General features: G+C 39.3%; 1 protein-coding gene across 5 annotated transcripts in view; it reads left to right on the forward strand.

The window, feature by feature from the left end:
- Positions 1 to 20,316, forward strand: part of TTC3 (tetratricopeptide repeat domain 3) — an 88,942-nt gene that overhangs the window by 24,135 nt on the left and 44,491 nt on the right. For 4 of the 5 annotated variants that reach the window (XM_019528916.1, XM_019528919.1, XM_019528918.1 and 1 more), the window contains exons 14-21: positions 573 to 696; positions 6,812 to 6,860; positions 9,916 to 9,976; positions 14,032 to 14,098; positions 16,349 to 16,486; positions 17,684 to 17,764; positions 18,568 to 18,680; positions 18,974 to 19,100. In XM_019528916.1, coding sequence (XP_019384461.1) covers positions 573 to 696; positions 6,812 to 6,860; positions 9,916 to 9,976; positions 14,032 to 14,098; positions 16,349 to 16,486; positions 17,684 to 17,764; positions 18,568 to 18,680; positions 18,974 to 19,100 — 760 coding nt within the window. Of the gene's footprint in view, positions 1 to 572; positions 697 to 6,811; positions 6,861 to 7,970; positions 8,221 to 9,915; positions 9,977 to 14,031; positions 14,099 to 16,348; positions 16,487 to 17,683; positions 17,765 to 18,567; positions 18,681 to 18,973; positions 19,101 to 20,316 lie in introns of those variants that run through there. The other variant, XM_019528920.1, reaches the window with a different exon arrangement.

The following is a 20,316-nucleotide window of genomic DNA, read 5'->3' on the forward strand; positions in this document are numbered from 1 at the left end:
ACGTAGAACAGGATAACTGTACAGACCCTGAAATCTTAAGGGTGCCCCGCCCTCTTTTAGTGGCTGTTTGCAGAGCTACATTTGTAGTAAAAACCTACAACAGCTAGACTAAATTTTGTTAAAAGATTCATTGTGTGTAACTGTTGCACTTGTACTTATTATGGCAACTGCCATTTAAAAAACAAAGAGTACTGTTTAAATTAATTTTCCATGAGAATTGATGACCAGAAGAAACTTGCTCTGTATTTTTCGTTTGTGTATTGTAGAGACAAAATTTGCTAAGGCATGGTGGACAGGGTTTATTTGTAGATGGGAACCAAATAATGCACATTCTTTACAAAATTTATCATTTCAATTTTTTGAGTGGGGTGCTGTGTCTGTCTTTTTTATGTTTGCTTTTTTTTAGTGAGGTGGTTTTGATTAATGGTTACCATAGTCTTCAATGGGAGTTAAGGATGATTAGAAGATTCTGTCATTTAAGTTGTGGTGGGTTTTTTTTTTTTAAATGCTGTATATATTGTCTTAAGTATGAATAACCGGCACTGGAAACACAATTTTTGTTTTTTCATTAGAGACTCTGGTTGTTCCAAACCTAATTTATTCACTTCTCAAGAGCCAAAAGAAATGCACAAAGAAAAGAGGACCACACAGTCTGACTCTAAAGACCAAAGTTGCAATCTAAAATGTGATATCAAGGTAATTTTGATCTTTGACTTATACAATTTATGACTAGAATTAGGGACTGTTTTATAAGAATCTGTGGATACAAAACAGTCCTTGAGATTCAGTTCTTCTCTCGAGGACTGTTGGAATGCAATGTCCTTGACAGAAGAACTGAATACTTCGGGTGCATGTTTTATGAAGTGGTGTAGCCTAAATTTTGCAGCACTTGTTTATGACTTAATTTATGTGATCTTCAAAACGTGTATTTCCTTGGTAAATGCATCTTTCGTGGTTGGTATTTATATTTAGAAACTGTCCTTAATGATAACTGGAGTCCAGTAAATTTGGCCCTCTACTCATTATCCCTTCCTTGATTCCCTTGGTGGCTGATAGTGTTTTAGGTGGGGGGAAAGGTCTGCCAGCGGTTTTTATGCTCTTTCTCTTCTGAATCGTGAAGCCATTCTGTGTTCCATGTGAATTTTTCCTTGATGCAAACTATGTATCTTGGTTCTTGCCCTCCTTGCCCATTTCTAGATTTAAAGGAATGATTGTAAATTGGTAGTTCAGAAGCTGGCTGTAGAGAAGAGCTAAATCCCAGCAGGAATAGGTGGCAATATCACGGGCTCATGGAAGCGAGATCCGGAATGCTACTGCTTCAGTGGCCAGAAAAACATCCCTACTTGCAGAGTCAGTCTATCTTTTTTTGGCTCAGGAGATGAACCAGTCAGGGTGTACTGCTACAGGGGAGATCAGTAAAAGATGCTTGAGAGGTTCATGCTTAAATGAGGCTTTCATGATTTTTTTTTTTTTTTTTTGGTGGACCAACTTTAGTGTGGAAGAACTTTATTACTATTTTTAATTAGATTGTACATTCAGTTAATTAGGATACCCAGACTCAATATGTTTTCTTGTTGTTTTTTTGTATCTAAAGCTTATGGTTTTTCCAAAAATTACAGTTTGTATTGTTCCAAAGGGCATATGGTGTGAATTAAAAACAAGCAGGAATCTTATCAGGGGATAAGGCATACCACCACATTTATTGGAACATAACCTTACTGTTATTTATTCCTTTTATGTTTTATCTGCTTCACCCATTCCCATATATACTCATTCATTCATACAAAAGAAACAAGCACACACACAGGTAGTTAGACAGCCCTGCAGAGGTTAAGGTGTTACCAAGTTCTAAAGTTGCTCAGGTCAGTGTGGTACCAGACCAGCCACAAGCAATGGAGTCAGGTCTTGTTGGATGCGCCCAAAACTCCTTCTTGCAGGTGGACAGATCCAAAACCTTTTCTGTGTGTTCATTCTTTATAGTGATAGCTGGCCACCCCTTGACAGGTGCCTCGCCTCCTGGTCACCATCTTGGGACCAATGTCCCAGGGCCAGCACCAGTGGGGCCCAAAGCGGGGTACAGGCTGGCAGGGGTCTGTGGAGCCAGACTGGGCTGCACCAGCAGGGAGAGAGGGAGCTGGCCTGGCTGCATAGAGCCCCTGCTGGCTGGGACTCTGCTTTCCTGCAACCCTGCTCTGGGCCTCACTGGCCCTGGTGCGGGCCCCTTGCTCCCACTGGCTCCCCACCCACTCACACCCAGTGCCCCCCAGACCTGTGGTACAGGCGGGGGGCAGCACACAGACCTGACCCCCTGCTTGCTAGCAGGGAAGAAGCTGGTGCTGAGCGCAGGGAAAAGTGGCCCCTTGCCCACTCCATGGCTGGCGCTCCCTGCTGCAGCTGCTCACAGCCCATGTGGGCTGCAAGTGGCTGCAGCATGGGGCACTGGCCACACAGCAAGCAATGGACCGCTTTTCCCTGTGCTCAGCACCGGCTTGTAACCTGACTCTGCTGCCAGCCTGCCAGTGGGGCTAGGTTACAAGGTGGTGCTGGGGAAGCAGCCCCTTGCCCGCCCTGTGTCCCATGCTACAGCTGCTCACAGCCGGCCTGGGGCTGCCTGTGCCTGCTCCAGACAGCCCCACATGGGGTGCAAGCACCTGCAGCAGGGAGCGCCAGCCATGGGGTGGACAAGGAGCTGCTTTTCTCCACAGGGAAGGAGCCCAGGGAAAAGCAGCAGGGGAAGTGGCCCCTCGCTGGTCCCATGGCCGGCACTCCCTGCTACAGCCACTTGCAGCCTGTGGGGTGTCTGGAGTGGGCACAGGCAGTCCCATGTGGGCTGCAAGCAGCTGCAGCATGGGGCAGGGAAGGGGCTGCTTCCCTCCCGCGCTCCTTCCCTTTCTGGGGTCCCCCCTGCCCTTCTCCCCCCAACTTACCTGCAGTTCCGGCGCAGGGCAGCCACATGCTCCCAGGCCAGAAGTCCTGGGAGGGGCTTCTGGCTGGGGGGGGGCGGTGCCAGGTGGGCCCAGCTGTTGTTGGAGCCCGCTGGGCTTTCCCTGGGTCTTACTGCCCTTTGCTCCTGTCATTTTTGACAGGAACCAAGGGCAGAGAAATATTAATTTTATACGTTTTTTAGGGGCCCCATGGGCTGGATAGAATTGTCTAATCCAAGAGTTTTGCTTGCCTATGCCTTTAGACCAACATGGCTACAACTAAATCTCTGAAATAATTAGCATAAGCATCATTTGAAAAAAATTCTGTTTATGCTAGTTTGAAGCCAGGATAATTTTCACTGATTTAAAAAATGAGATGACACTGTCATAAATTGTGCCAGTTCTGCGATGGTTTGCACTCCTATCTGGGTAGGCAGCGTTGCCATGTGGGGTCAGGCCAGTTCTGATCTCCTGTGGGGAGGGCCTGTCCAGGCAATGTCAGTCCTGTCCCAGAGGGCTCCAGGTGTTCTTAGTGAGTATGTGCAGCTTGGCACAATGGAAGGTTGCCTCACCTCATCTTTTGTTTCTTGAACGCTGAGGGTGGTTCCAGGTCGGTGGTCCAGGTATTGGTGTTGATGGTTCAGTCATTCAGAGGAAGCTATTTTTAGACCTACTGCCATTGTATCTCATTTGTCCCCATTCATTCAGGAACCAAGTTACATAGGAGGGGTAGGTACAAGTCATAGGTTATACAATGGGGCATGGGGAGCAAGATGGAGACTTGACAAACAAAATGGAAGCTTAACATGACTTATGCTAACTTACATGTGTAGACCTAAAACAATAATCACATAATATAAAAGCAGTGAAAAATCAATACAAACATAATAATTATCACTTTTTTATAAAACAGAGGATATCTGTATCAAAATAGCAGAGCACTTATTTGCAAAGAGGGGAGAGAAAAATAAAACTTTCTACCTAAAATAAAATGTTAAAGCTTATCCTACATCTTAGCTTACTTATTCTTATAGGGAATAGAGAGGGAGAGAAAAAATCAGAAATGCTTGGGGAAAGGGAGGGAAAGCATTTTAAAATAAAAAAAGAAAAGAGAAGCTGGGGGTTTTGCTACAACAAGACCTTATTTGATCATCTTGTGATGATCATAAAAGCTACATTCCCAAACTAGATGAAATAAAACAGAAAGGTTTTCAATGTGTTAATGTCTTTTTTTCTTATTTTTAGATAACTGTTTCCAGCCTCTACTTATTAATTGCACAAAATTAGTTGGTTACTTATGCTAGATATAACTGGAACCAAGATAATGAATAATGTGGCTCTTTTAGTAGTGTAAAATACTTAAGTAGTATACAGGTATGAAAGATTACCAGAAACTTATGTAAGGATGTTGCTGGATAGAAAAGCTGACTCATTTACAGAGAATTGAAACCAAGGGGAAAGAGCAAAGAATGAGGAAATAGAGGGTTAGGGAATTACGATGCTTGGCTCAAAAACAGAGGAAGTGCATATATTCAGAATGTAAAAGGACGTTTTGAAGATTTTAAATTGTATTTGTTTTGGAACAGCATCTTGTGAAAAATTGTTACCTGTTTAGGCAGGTAACAAATATGGACAAACCTATGTCATAATGTATTTATCAGCACTGTCTGGGCAAACCTACTTTCTGTATTGTGAACAAAAGAAGGGTAGTATTTTAGCAGTATAAAATAATGGAAAAACTAATATGAAAGTTAAATCATATTATACAAATGTAACAAGTGCTTTATCACTTCACCTTTTTCAGAGAGATGGTGGTCATAAAAAAAGTAGCATGAGAGCAGATTTCATTATTTAATACAGTGAATGTGACAGGATATTTTTCAGTTAATCAGTGTTTTAGTAAACTTTTAGATTTTTACAAATTTAAATGTTCTTAATGTTAGTGTTTGATTGATTGATTTTATTTTTTTTGGATGTGACAATTGCTACATGCAAAATCTGATCGTGTAGCAGTTGGAAAAAATCCTAAATCCACCTTATTTAAGATGCATCTCACTATCCGTGTACAACCATGACGTTTTTTTAGAACCTATTAATGCAGATTTATAGCTGAAATTATAAATGCACTTTCAACAAATCAAGTTGTTTCCTACTTTAGCTGCATTTTTGGCTTTATTGTGAATAAGAAATATTGGGGGGGGTTGGTAGTGTTTTGTATGTGTTGTAATATAAGAATATCTTAGCTGTTCTAAGAACTAAAATGTTGATTATTTGAGTTGTACACAGAAGCTCTGTAGCCATCAGTCATAACATTGGATTGATACAGACTTAAATGAAATGGCTTATCTTTTCAAAGAAAAAATGGGCCAGAAAAACCATCTATGAAATACTGGGTGTGTAAGAGATTCAAATTTTATACATTAAAGTTGGTTGTGAAATAGCTTTCTTTTCAAACCTGATCATTCTATTGGGGAACAGAACTGCAATTCAAATAAAATAGTAGGTTTTAATTTTTTTTTTTTAAGAGAAGCTGTCATTTGGACATACGCATTTTTTTTTTTCTCTCAATATATTTAGGGTTTGCTGAGTTGTTCAGCCCCCTCGGGCGTGGGCAGGCTGCAGAACTCAGAGGAGGGAGGGGAAGCTGAGAGACTCCAAGCGATGTTGGGGCTGGAGTGGCTGGGGTGATGTGGGGAATGGGAGCCAATCCTGTTAACTCCTCACTGGCCACATGCAAACAATGTGTCACCAGCTGGACTGCTCAGATTATGCTCTGTAACTTGGCATAAAGAAAAAAGATGTTTCTGTTGGGGAGGCAGCAGTCTGACTGGACTGAGTACAAAATATAAATCCCTTGAATGCAGCCTATGATTCTTAAGTAGAAGACTCTTCTCTGCGGTTTTTTACCTTTTTTTATATATTGTCTTTTTCTGTTTCATTTGGAAAGTAAGCTAAAAAGGATAAACCCCTCTTCTACCCAGTGTCTTTCATTTTCACAGTCTGCCATTAAGTGTGGGCCTCAGTTTTCTCGCACTGAAACTGTCTTTGAACAGACGACACACAATTTGGAACAGGGGTTTTCAACATTTTTTTTTTTTTTGATTGGTGTATTCCCAGCAGCCAGTCAAGAAGCAGGGAGTCCCCTGGCCGGTGGAGCAGATGGGTGGTTCCCTGTGGCAAACCCCAGAGCACCACCAGTGAAACCAGAAGTGCCCCCCACTTCTCTGTTCCACTGCTGTGTACCCCCTGGGGGCTTCACAAGACCCCCCAGGAGTATGCATACCCCCTGGTTGGCAACCTCCAATTTAGGACACTGATTCTGCTGCTACAGGAGTGTAATTAAGTACTTAATCTGTCAAGAACCACTTCTCCATTCTTCCTTCCTCCCTTAATCACTTCTGATTCTGACTTTATTTATTGAATCATAGAATCAATGAGTTGGAAGGGACCTAGACAAACCATATAGTCCGACCCCCTGCCATGGGCAGGAAGGAGCACTGGGGGTGGCAGGGTTCATAAGACCCCAGCCAGGTGCCTATCCAGTCTCCTCTTGAAGATCTCCAGGGAAGATGAGAGCACCAACTCTCTGGAAAGCCTATTCCAGGCTCTGGCCACCCTTACAGTGAAGTAGTTCTTCCTAATATCTAACCTAAACCTATCCTCCCTCAGCTTGTGGCCATTGTTCCTAGTGACTCCAAGGGGGGCCCTGGTGATACAGATTGATGTATTTTAATATAATTGTCCTAGATAATGCTGACCTAATTGTCATTTTCAGTTTAAACATGTTTTTAGATTGAGCTATTGTCTTCTTTCCCTTTCTTGCCCATGTATCAAATATGGTGGCTCTTGACTTTTCAAAGCTATGTATGTTTATTCTGTATCAATAGGTCTCCACTGATACCCTAAGTAAAGAGAATAATTCAGAGTTACCATCAGGTGAGTTAATTTTTTACTTTGTACCCCATCTGAGTTAGCACTGACAGTAGTAGCAATTTGACAGGGTGGTTTTTTTTAAAATAACTGTTGTCAGTCAAGAAAACTTGAAATTTAATATGTTGTACTAAAAACTCTGTAAGCTATTGTGTATTACGTATTTCATTCTTATTTCTGGAATCATTCTGGAATGTGAGCACTGAACATCTTGCATCTTTCCAGTTTTCTTCATCCTTTGTTAGGTGCAGTTGCACATGCTTCCTACCGTACAGCCTTGCTACTCAGTAAATCACTCAAATCCAGGTAGAGCTACACCTTGGAAAATGTGTTGAACTTCACTGTATGTGAAAGTTGCTATATGGAACATGTTTGTCTGCTCCCAGGGAAGAAGCCCTTTGCTCAGTGAAGCTTCCCTGTCACCTAGTGTCAGTTACACAAAAAAACCTTGTCTGCCAATGTGTTGTAATAGCACCTACTTTAGGGAGGTAGGTTAGGATAGGCAGTCATTTGTCTGCTTCTTACTATAGAGAAGAATTCAGTGTGTGTTTTTCTTTAGTAATTGTTGTGCTGCACTCTTAGTTAGCATGCATTTGAGATAATCAAGTGGAACTAAACCATGGAAGACGGGATAACCGAGTCGGGCAAGGGGAGCCAGTTAGATTTTTTTTTTTTTTTGTCCCCTTTGATTCAAGAATAGGATTTTTAAAAAATAGTGAGGAGGAGAGGTGGGTGTAATTTCAGGACTCAATGAATTCATGAATACCAGTGTCTCTTAATATTGGAGCACAGCCACATTAAATTTATTCTTTCTGCTGAAGGGGGGGGGGGAAGGTACCTGCTACACAGTAATACCAAACTGAAGACAGCTTTTGAGAGAGGACCAATTCTTGCAAAACTTTTAGTAGTTGAGAAGGCAGATTTGTTTTTTTTTCTTGGAATCCACCCCCCACCCCAAAAAAAAAAAAAGAAAAAAAAAAAAAAGGTCTGTGGTACAAGAGATCTTGTGTCAGTACTGATTTAGAGGAAGTATTTTGTTTGGCCTTGATTTGGGAGGAGGAGTTAGGTTGTACATGACTAACTGTTACAGGCTTTAGGTGGGTGGAGGTAAAGCTTTCATTTTTCTTTCCCAGGCTCTTTGTTCAATGAAAGGCCTTGGGATTGTGGGAGTTTTTATATATGGGACTTCTGTGCCATACTTAAATTTTTAATTAATTAGCATTTAGCATATTTTCCTTTTGAAACTTTGTTTTAATGTGGTTTTTTGAGCGCATTTGCTTTTCTGTAGTGTATTTTTTTTGTTTGTTCTTAATGGCACTTCCTAGGAGAACTAGTGTTACTTCTAATGCATTAAGGTATTTCTGGGGTAAGTAGTTCACACTTGGCTTTCTTCATATTTCATATGCTCAGAGGAGATTGAAATGATACATATTAGTTCTTAGAGATAAATAATGATTGCTCTGCGTGATTTATTTGGAGGAGAGCTTGTATTGCATATGAAAACTTTGTTTTTCTGTGTTTTATTTTAAATGTGAACTGTATTGAGAGAAGAACAGAAACATAGATGGCATTGTTTCATTTTTGGACTGAAGTTTGTGGTGTGTGATATCATGTCCATGCAACTTTTACATATTGTAATAATTTATCATATTTTCTTGCATTTTTCTTGTGCACAACTTGTATAACAGCCATGTCAGAATGACTAGCTAAGTCTGTCTTCCTTTTGCTCTCAATCAAGGCTAAGTTATTCCTGTTCCTCCAGGCTAAGTTATTTTCCTGTTTTTCATAGGTTGTCTGGTTTTTGACTGTTTTGACAATCTGAACTATACAATTAAGGCAGTCTTACATTACACATCCTTCAAGCGCAGGGCAAGCAAATAATCACAAATCTTTTGCATTTGGTCAGTTGACTCCTTGGCTTTTGTCTGAAAACAAGATGGGTGTTAAAACAACATGTTCTATATATTCTTTAGCTGATTCTAGACTAAGTATTAAATTACAGGTTGCCATAAACTGAGTTGGCCACCTTCATATCTAAATATATGATGTGTAATCATTGAAGTTTATATAAAGTGCTTGCTTATCATTGTTTTCAGTGCAGTTATCCTTGATGTCTTTGTTTTTTGTTTTTTTTTTTTAATTTTATGAACTTGTATCATTGTTGGAACTGAATCAGTATTACGTTATTGATATTGTGTATGTTTGAGTCATAAGGACTCAGCAGGGCTCTGTTGAGCAATAACATGTCTCTGCTTGTTGAATTATCAAACATTTGCAGGCGCAGAATTCAATACTGATCTGAGTCGGTCTGAAGTCCAACAATATTTTAGACCAGTCATTTTTTCTTTCCCAACCTTTTTTCATTTGCCGACTGCTAAAAAAAAATCTCGAATGGAGGTGATTTTCTGAGTACTCTGTACTTTTGGAAAACCATAACTTTAAGGTGTCTTGGCATCAGTGTACAAAATCATTTTGAAAACTTCTATGATGAAATAAGTGGTATAGAAAATTGGATCTTGGTTATAGTTGCCTGATTAATGCTGTGGAGAAAAAGTCTAAATTTTGATGCTGTGTAATATAGCCTGGCATAGGTAAGAGAAAATGACTGGCGTGTTTCTTCTCCTTTCTTTCATTCTTCAAGAGAACCTCTGGCTTGAATTTACTGAGTTTTTCATTCAACAGTGTGTTTTTAAGGACAGGAATGTCTTTAGTTAAATACCAAAACTTGAAATAATACGGTGTATTCAGTTTATGTGTATGGTTTCCCTTTAAAAACTATAAGTAGGTAATTTACTTTAGTTAGACTGGGATCTTGCAAATAGACACTACATTTTTAAGTATGTCTTAAATTTCTATTTCTGAGAGATCTTCCTGTTAATTAATGGCCTGACTTTTTTTATAAATTGCTGTGCTGCTTTGTTGGGTGACTTTTAGAAAGGCAGAAACTACACAGGGTTGGATCAAATGGATAAAATGAATTGGATTAAAATGTAACTTAAGTTGATGCCTTTTTAAAATTAATATTGTTTTCATTTTATAAACTGCCATTATTCCATAATAGGACAGAATCACCAAAATAAAGGAAAGCCAAAGAACAAAACCAGTGACTCTGAAAAGGCAAGGTGAGTATAGTTTATCATGAGTTACTTTTTATGATGAAAACTTTTGGGATGACACTTGAAATTTTTTACTTTCCCTATTTTTATTTTATTTTTATAAGGACAACTTTTATCTTGGAAGTGTTAAAATAGATCAGATAGGAGGTTAAATGTACATTTTGAATGTTTTAATACATTTTGTTTGCTTTTTACTGATGATGTTTTTTTTTTTAAGTTGAAAAAGCTGGTGAAAACAGCTTTTCCATCCTCTGTTGAAGGCTATAACATTGAATTATTTTATAGTAGTAGATATTTTTCCTAGGCATAAGGTTATGATTTAATAAGGGATCAAGGGGTAGAAATAGAAAGTAAACTGAAAAAGCAAAATCTCTGATGATAAATCCTGTCTTCAATAACAAACAAAACACAGGAGAACATATACAATAATACTTCTGTATTTTAATCTTCCTTTAAGTTTGTTCATTTTTTCTTTAAATTCTTTTTAGTAATCTAAAAAAAGTATCTAGAATAATCAACACCTGAATACAAAATCTTAACATAATTGACTAAATGAATGTAAAAATGAAGTCTTTTAAGGACTTTCATGGGCTGTAGCACTTCTTACAAATTATTATTTAGATTGTCAGTTTGCCCTTACTTCAGTCTTGATGTGACTGGGCACTTTATCAAAGGTAATCCAAAAAATCCTTTGGTAGACCTGTTTATGTCTAGACACTGCAGAAGTTTTTGGCTCACATTTTTAGCTGTAATATCATTATAGTAATTGGGCATTTTAGGACTTTGAATTAAGTTATAAGTTACTCATTATGTACTCAAGCTTTCATTCTTGCAGCCTTAGTTTAATTGTTTTGTTATTCCTGTAGTAGTTGAAGGTATAAATTGACCCTGTGATTTTGTTATGGTGTTAATGATAAAGGGGAATTAAGGTTAATGAAAGAGAATTAGTGTGAAACTATGCTTTGCTGAAAGTTACAGAAAATTGCTTTTTAACTTGACCTAGTGTGCTATTTTAAACTTTAAGATAACTGTTGATGAAATTTATTTTAATCGGCTTTCGTGAAGAGCCTGTGCTAATGTTTGGAGTTCTGTTTGTGAGCCATGTATAAATAAATGCATAATATGAAAATTCTTGTTGAATGACTTGACGTTTCTTAAAACTACTATGGTATTTGTATCTTTTTAGCTGTTTCTCTGATAAATTGGTTACATTAGACATAACAATGACTATGTTTATTGGACAGTGTAAGATAATGTGGATCTTGTTCTAATTATTTGGTCAAAATGTACTCCTATCAGTATAACTTGGTTTGTATCGTATTTTCAAGGCCTTGCATGTGCTCTTGTCTGTATGTAGCAGACAGGCTACCTCTGAGAACTCTAATTCCAACTTGGTATGCCATCTTCAGGCTATTTCTTATGGGAATGATCCTTGTTAAATTTTGGGCCATGCTGATATGATTATTGTGATATTTCTGAGTCAAAGCCTTCTGCCTGGCAGGTCATAGTGCTGTCCAGAGGCATAGCAGGGCTCCTGTATGACATATAGGGATTTATAAATTATTTTTAAGATACTTCAAAAGTATTACTGTTTTCTTGTATATTTTCAAGTTTTTATTGTAAAAAATAATTTGTTTCAAGTAAAAAAAACAAAATGTGTTGTAGCTCTCTGAGAGGCCAGATATCTTGGATTATCATTTTAAAACATCCATGATATCATACTCAGAGGATGCACATGTGTATTTAATGTGCAGCAATAAACTCCGGTGCATATCACACTGGAGTTGATTGCTCCAGGGCACTACATTTACATGTGCACCCAGGACGACAGCATGTTGAGATGAGTCTGAGCAGCCCCAGCTGGCAGAGGGTCCTGGGGGTCAGCCTGGCAACTCAGGGCTGCTCTGAACGAGCTCGGTGTGCTGCAGAGGGGCTGGCTGGGGCATGAAGGTGTTTCATTGCAGGGCTAGCCAGCATGCAGCCCCGACACTGAAGTGTCTTTGTGCCCCAGCCAGCTGGGTCAGTATCTACATGCATTGCTGCTCTTTTTTATTAAATCTGCAGCAGGAAAGTACTTGTCTTTACGAGTGTTAACCTGCTGTGGAGTTTTAGTTTCCTGCGGCCTAATGAGGGTGCAGTGTGTAGATGCTAAAATGTTTACTGCATTGCTAATTAGGCAATTCCACAGTAAACATCTCATTTAGATATGCCTAAATAGTAACACAAAAAAGACATAAAAGAACTGTCTTGGTCACAGGAACACATTTTCAACCATTTTCAGAACTGAGCATACAGAATTTCTTTTTGTCAACAGGTTTTCGAATTTAACTGCGTGAGTAATTCCAGCGTAGGCAATGGGAGTATTAATGTTTTTAAGCATGTGCATGTATGTTCTGTCCAAAAGCTAAATACTATAAATCTGTTCAGTTTTTGGGGCAGTGTCAGATCAGTTGTTAAAAACATGTATAGAACCCGTAAAACCTAGGGGGTTCTTAAAACTGAAGTCTATTTCTGTTTTATATTTCTGTATGGCCTACAGCAGGGGTGGGCAAATTGTAGGGCCTTGTGTGCTGGAAGACCTGTGTGTAGTAACAGTGGTGTTACTCCCTGTGGCTGCTGCTCAGCCTCCTTGCCCCTTCTTTCCCCCTTCCCTCCCCCAACTGATTTTTGTTCCCAGGGGGGATGACAAACCTTGATTTTTAGGTGGCAGGAAGGGATGGACATAAATGATCAGTTAAACTCCCTGGGTTCCACAGCTGTACTGAAACAGCAGGTCAAGCAGCCATTGAGATCAACACCACTGCCATAGGGGTTCTGGTGGCCCCACAAACCAAATCCAGACTCGAGGTGGGTGATGTAGCCTATGAGAAGCCTCGTAGATCAGATGTTTGACACTCTTGGCCTAAATCAGTGGGGCCAATCTTTTTGGTAACTGCATCACAAGATAAACCCTTTGCCTTCCAAATACCACTCTAATCCCCTTCTCCTGCCCAATCTGTTGCCTGGCTCTCCACTCCTTGCCCTTTGTCTGATCTGTTGCCCTTCTTTTTGCTCTTTACTCTATCTGCTGCTTTGTTCCCTGCTCCTTCCTGTCTGCCATGTACCCCACAACAGAGGCTGCCCATGCCACTTGTGGCCCAGAGCAGGAGTTAGCCACACATGGCCTCTGAGTGGCACCTGGCAGATGGTGGAGGTGATAAGCAATGCAGTGGCATATAGGCCAGGTAGCAGAAAGTAGAGCAGCAGATTAGATAGGGCATACTAAACAGGGAGAAGGAAGCAGAGTTGCAGATTGAGCAGGGGAAGAATGTCACTTGGAGAGGGTGCTGAGCTAATTTATGGCAGGGCTGCCAAAAAGGTTAGCCCTCTCTAACCTAGAGGATCAAAAAGAAAACCCAGTCACTTCTGCTATATTTACATATAGCAAAGAGGTTCATCCATCTTAGACTGTAATATAAATAAACAAGACAGAGAGTAGGAGAAAGTAAGAATTATCATCTGTTCAACAGATTGATAAACGAAATATGGAATAAGTAACTTGCCCAGTGATATACAAAGAGATGGAAATGTTCATGGTTTTCATATAAATTGTGAATTATACCAGTTTAAGATGGTGCAAGATCTTGCTTAATCATTTTCCTTCAGTTTGCATGGCTTTTCAGTTTCACTTAAGAAGAGTTAACAGTTTTTTCTTGAGTTAGATGAAGGTGGGGTAATGTTTGTTCAGCTCATAAAAGAAAATATTGTTGGTCTTTTTTTAAGGAGGTGGATATTTGTTCAGTTCAGTGATTGTATTCCTATTTGTATACACCAGTTGTATACAAATTGTTGCTCAGTTTACTCTGGCGATAAAAGATTCTTCTGAAATCTTAGAGATTTGTATCTTAGGCAGTGAATGTTTGCTGCCCTTGACCATGGGGTAGTACCAAGTCAAATGTTGTTGTGCAGTTATATAAGCAAAGGACTTTCCTTGCTTTTTGCATAATGGGATATATCATAATGTGTATCTGCATACTCTGACTTGGAAATTGAGCTTATGATAATACTGTCTTTAATTGTAGAGAACACCTGAATTTGAAGATTGACTCTAAAAACATCCAGGATAAATTCTGCAGTGCTGTCCAACAGGTAACTGAAGAAAACCACAAAATGTTAAGATCTTAACTTTAAAAAATTTCTTTCGTGTCTCTCTATGAATAAACCGCATGATGTTGAAAGCAACATTAAATACCACTGCTGAATTTTTAATACTTATTTGACCAACATGGTATACTTGATCTACTCACTTAACCAGTTTACCTCTGATACTGTTTTAGCATGCTTCTTTCTGACAAGCATATATTTGCATGTCACAATGAACCTGAAGCCTGCCTTAGTTTTAGTCCAAACCTTTTACCACCTGGCAAAACAAAAAAATCTCTGATCCATATTGGAAGGTGCTTTAAAGAACAAGCTAGTATACCTGGCTTGGGGTATTGGTTCTGTCTACTTCTGTGTATTTTTGTCTCTAAGGCAAACTCACAAAAAGTAGCAAGGAGGAAGAGGCCTACCTGCTTCCTTTTGCATCAGTGACTTAAACCGGATTACTTTAAGTAGTCCTTGGATGCGTCATGATGGAATAGGATCTGGTACATTCACCAATATAGAGGAAATTTGGTATGAAAACCTAAAAAACGAAAGACATGAACAACCAATCACTTAAATATTCATCCATTAGCAGTGTAACAAGCTTCATATTTATGACTAATTTTACCATCGCCATTCTTCCTACTTTCTACATTGTTTTTAAAAGACAGCAAATATTTGGAATGTTTTCACAAATTAGACTATTATAGTAACCTTTCTATTTTGGAATGAATTTAGCATTCTTACAGCTTGACTTCTGACACTTAATTCTCCACAGAGAAAATTTTAGCAAGATAAAACTCTTAAGAAATAAAACTTTACATTTTACAATTGTATGTATGCTGCTCATGTTTCCACAGGCTAGTATTATTTCAGATATTTAATATATTCAAGAAAATAGTAATATTACCTTGGACATGAGAAACAACTTCCTAATCGTTATTTTAAAAAGTATATGAAAGTAAAAGTGGGTTATTTCTAAGTATGCAAAGCTGTGCTTTTAAGCATGACTTAAGAATACAACCTTAATAATTAACTATTTTGCGTTGTTCAGCTTGTCACAGTATTAGTGGTGATTTTAAATGTGTTTGCATAAATGTATATAAAAGATAAGGGCATCTTTTCATACTTTCTATCCTCTGATATAGCTAAAAATTAATACTCCACAGTGCCATTTAGCCTCACATGCCACCACCCAATCAGGCAACTTAAGCTCATGTCTTCCTTACTTCCTCCAGAAATTTCCCCACTTTTTTTACAGTTGTTCCTCCATCCTTGCTCTGCCTTTTGATGACTGGAGAGAAAATTATGCGTTTGACTTTTTTCATTTTATTTTAGTTTAAGTTGCATCATATGTTAATGTGTCCTAGTGATGGCAGCTTATAAAACAGGTCCACCTGACACAGAAACAGTATATGTACATTTTATATTACTCTGCTTATATGTTGTAAAAACCCTTGTCTGTTGTACTTTGACAAGTAGTTGCTGCTTTGAAATTAAACTGTTTTGATTTCTTTTAGTTATTTGTTCAAAACACAATCACTCAACTGTGTCCTTGGGGAATGAGTGGTGCACTGGCATGCAGCTCCACTGACTTCATAGGTATCTGCCAGCAGGAAAATTTGCCCTGTTGTTCAGAACATAGATCTGAAATCAAAAACATAATACCATGTTTGGAAGTGAGCTGGAGGAGTAACACTTGTGCAATCATTTTAATTAATCCCAAGATATTTCAGCATTAAATATGAACCAAGACCAAGGGAGAACATACAGGCAAGGGGGAATTGTTTTACATGGACTGAACAGCATGAGGAGGAAAAATATACAGAAAGCCTAATTTTAGATGGCGAAAGTGCTGAAAAGGAAACTTGAACTCAACTGGTGAAATCGGATGAAGCGACAGAAGCCTAGATTTGAACTGAGGAGTAGAGAGAATAGGTCTGTAAAGTAGGCTGGAGCAAGTCTAATGGGAACTGAAATAGAATAACTTTTAACTGACTTTGAAATAAATGGGAAGCCAATGAAGTTATTTCAGAATGGGAACAGAATTTTCTTAAACTCACCCAAATTGGCTGTTCAGAGATGCTTGGGATCTGACTGAATGCTAACACTGAATTAAATGTAGGAAGGTATCATTGTTTATAATTAAAATGCAGATGTACTGAATTCTGATGGTAATCATCTATCAGGTAAACTTTTTTTAAATACTAGGCTTATAGTGAACCAAAATTTGATTGTTAATATCTTTTTTAGGTGGATTCAACTACGTTGCCTGAAATGTTAAAATCTCTTGTTTGTGATGGCTATACAGCCTTGATGGACCAGCGCTGTCGCAGTGCTAAGCAGGCCTTTTCACAGTTGATGAATATTCTGGATCCTTCAGAATTAAAGGTGAAATCAAGGGGGAGAGTTCTGACTTGTTTATTGAGGGTCAGTGTGCTTTATCCTGTGAATATTTCACCACCTTTCTTTCCTTTTGAAAATAACATTTATTATCATAATTACTATTTGTTTCCACTTCGGTCTACTATGTGCTAGGCACTGTACAAATAAAATATAAAGGAAGACCTAGTCTATGTCTTTTTAGATTATAATTCCTTTAAATAGAGTGGCATGTAGGGAAGAGATGCAATATATGCTGTATTGGTCCAATTACAAGACTGAAAAGACCCCAACAAAACAGGTCAGGGCCCTTTTCACAGTATGGATTCATATTTAAGATCTCTTGGTTTAGCCTGTGAATTGTGTAGGTGTTTGCACACTTACCAATAACGTTGTGCAGTATTCTGCAGCACCCTTACAAAGGATAGCACCCCAGGATTGTAAAGGATAATACTTGTAAATATACGTACAATCCTGCTGCGGAGACTTTTACTTCACAGCAGTGCACGTATAGGTGCTGCCCTGGCTAGCTGGGGCATAAGGGTTACTTCAGTCTGGGGGCTGCCTCCCAGCTAGCCCTGCACTGGAGCACCCTCATGCCCCAGCCAGCCCCTCCACAGCACCTTGAGCTGGTGGGGAACAGCCTTGGGCCGGCAGGCTGGCCCCTAGGGTCCCCTGCCAGCTGGGGCTGCTCCAGCCAGGCTGTGTACTGTGGCCCCATTTGCACACTCAAACAGCATGCCTGGGAGCAATAAGCTCCAGAGTTTATTGCTTTCCATGAATTGCATGTGTACACATACCCAATGTCATGCATTTTATCAGTGAATGCAGCCTACCAGCCTGTCATGACTTTGCCAAGAGCATTGGTTTCAGATTGTTACCATGCTATATCTCAAGATGCGCAAGTGATTAGAAGATGGTCCCCGTAAGCCAAAAAAGATCAGAAATCCTTCATTTTTTTTTTTTTTTTTTTTTATCTAGCTTAACGCTCCTTTTTTTATACTCATCTTAACATTCTTTTTTTTTTTTTTTTGCTGCTGGAGGATAGTTGATGGTATGAGCAGTGGGGACAGTTTTTCTTCCTATCAATCAGTAATAGTAGTAGTAATAAATAGTACTTCCACATCAAGGCACAGAAGAGAATTCAAGGTTGGTCACTTAGTCTTTACATATTCTATTGATCTGATTCCCTTGATTCTGTTGCAGAAGCTGAAACTTGCTGTTATTGATTATGTTGTGATCATCTATGGGCATGCTACTGCTCTTCTTGGAATAGGGCAGCCAGAGGTAAGACTTGAAACTTCTAAAGCTCTTTCATTGGTGTGTTAATTCTGGTCCAGACAGTAGGTGATTACATTTTTGCCTTTCTTTAATAGACTAAGTAAATATCAGGAGAAGAGGTTTTATTAGATATTAGGAAGTCGTATTGCCTACTGTCTGCAGTGTTTGTATTTTTTATTGGAGCTCAAAGTTTAATAAGGCAATCAAGAAAATTACTTTAAGTTTTTTCAAATTGGATTTGAAGACCAAGCTAATAAAGGAAAAATCGCTTCCTGTATTAATTATTGTCTTCCCTTCTTTTTTCTAATTATATAGAGGAGATAGTTATACATTTTATTTTTGTTGACTTTTCAATATGTTGGTCCTTTAATGCACAACACTAGAAATGTCTACCTCATTTAAAAAATAAAATTCAATATTTTAGAATATGTCTAAAAATAGCAATACTTTTTTTAATGCATGTTCACTGGAGATTTAAACAGTGTTTAGATTTATTCATTAGAAAGTTTAAAGACTAATGGTAATATTTGTACACATGCCTCCCTAAAGTAATAAAATGAATGGACTAGTTAAAGGAGAAGCTTAATTTGGAGTATGTAAGCTGTGGTCAGTCATCTGTCTCTTTTTTTTTTTTCTCTCGCATCTGCATAACAAGCTATGCAATCAAACCCTTACAATTTTTAAATCAAACCCTTATTGTTCTTTGAGCTGATTTAATACACACAAGATGTAGTTAATAACACCTATCCAAAAGTTTTTTTCTTTCTTTCAAATAGACTGTGATTATTCTCTTTAATTTTATTTTGAAGGAATTAGCAAAGGCTGAAGATGAATTTAACAAAGTAATTGAACAGTACCAGAAGGAGAGATTTAATTGCTTGGCACATTATGGAATTGGAAAAGTATATTTTAGACAAAACAGGTTGGTACAATGTAAAACTTCAATGATTTTGAGATTGGGCAAAAATAAGAGCAGATGTGCTCTTATTATATTATATTATATGTTCTAAATATTCTGTTTCTTTTTAATTGCTAAACCTTTCCTTTCAACCCATTTTAATTTGTTACTTTTAAGTATTATGTTAACTCAGTTTCCTTAAGGACCATATGAATTGCACACACAAAGTATTATTCCCTGCAAGACATATGTATGAAATGGTTATAGAGATTCTTGATTATGTAATCTAAACATCCTGTTATCTGTTTGAAACTTAGATTTTCAGATGCTCTGGATCAGTTCCTGAAATCACAGACAATGGTTAATCGTAAGATTGTACCTGGAGTATTAACTTGGCCCACAACTTCTGTGGTTATCCAAGAGACTCGGCCAGAAATGTTACAGGTAATATAAACTCTGGAAATCAGACAGCTCTTTGGGAAAGAGAATGGTTCTGATTTGATGCACATTTCACGTAGGTATTCTAGCTTGAATGAAACTTAGCTTTTTTGTGGTATTGCCAAGAGAAAGGCAGGAAGTGCTCTTCAGAAACATTAGTAGTATTTCTCACCATTTAGATCATCTTCAGCTCAAACCTCAATCTGTGGAGAACAGTAATTTGTTCCCACAGAAGCTAGTCAGTGCTCCTTGTGTGACTGCCTTTGAAGCATGCCAGTTTTTATAAACTGGAATCTAGCTATGACAGCGCTATATGGTATGAGTGTTTGTTTCTAAATGTTAACCTGCTCCAGTGGAGGGAAAGGAGGTATGTGGGGTGCATCTACACTAGATGCTTTACTATGTAGTAGCATAATTCGCTATGCAGTAAGCATGTGTGTCTATGTACCCATGCTTATTGTGCAGTAATCCTTGCTAATCATGAGTAAATTTGCTGCCTGTAAGTACAAGTAGCAAATGTATTTGCGATTTACTTACTGCACAGTAGCACTCGTGTAGATGTCTGACGAGGAGCAAATTAGCTTTTGTTCAGCCAGCCACCAGGGGGCAAGAGATTGCTCCCTGCCTGCAGGAGCTGCCTGTTGTAGGGGCAGGCTCTGTCACCAGAGCCCAGGCCTGGGACTATGTGCCCTTGCCCCAGCTTCAAGGAGCTGCACACCCTCCACTCCAAGATAGCTATCAGAAAGTGGGGATGGGGAGATCCTTATCTTCTAGTCCCCCTGCTTCACCATTGTGATTAAGGGGCCAGGAGATCCTTATCTCCCAGCTCCACAATAGCGGGGCCAGTGCTGGGAGATCCTTATCTACAAGCCAGAGTCTGGGGTGGAAGATAAGGAACTCCCAGCACTGACCCTGCGACTGGGAGCTCCCTGCTGGTGGGGGCTGGGGAGCCTGTTCCCCACTCAGCTCCTTGATCACCAGGCTGAGTGGGGAACAGGCTCCCCAGCCCCTGCCCCACAATCATGCAGCAGAGCCCGGGAACTGTCTTGGTCAGGGGCAGTTCCCAGTGCTGTGCCCCTATCGAGTGATAGGCATGGGGCTTGGAAACAGCTGCGGGGGGGGGGCAGGTCCCAGCCCCCTGCCCTGACCCACTGGTGGGGCAGCTAGTTTGCCACTAGCTACCAAGCTAGCTGCCGCACTACTGAGTCGGGGCAGGGAGCTG

Source organism: Crocodylus porosus, unplaced genomic scaffold (assembly GCF_001723895.1).
Source record: "Crocodylus porosus isolate Cpor-Errol unplaced genomic scaffold, CroPor_comp1, whole genome shotgun sequence".
In the NCBI taxonomy this organism is placed as follows: domain Eukaryota; kingdom Metazoa; phylum Chordata; order Crocodylia; family Crocodylidae; genus Crocodylus; species Crocodylus porosus.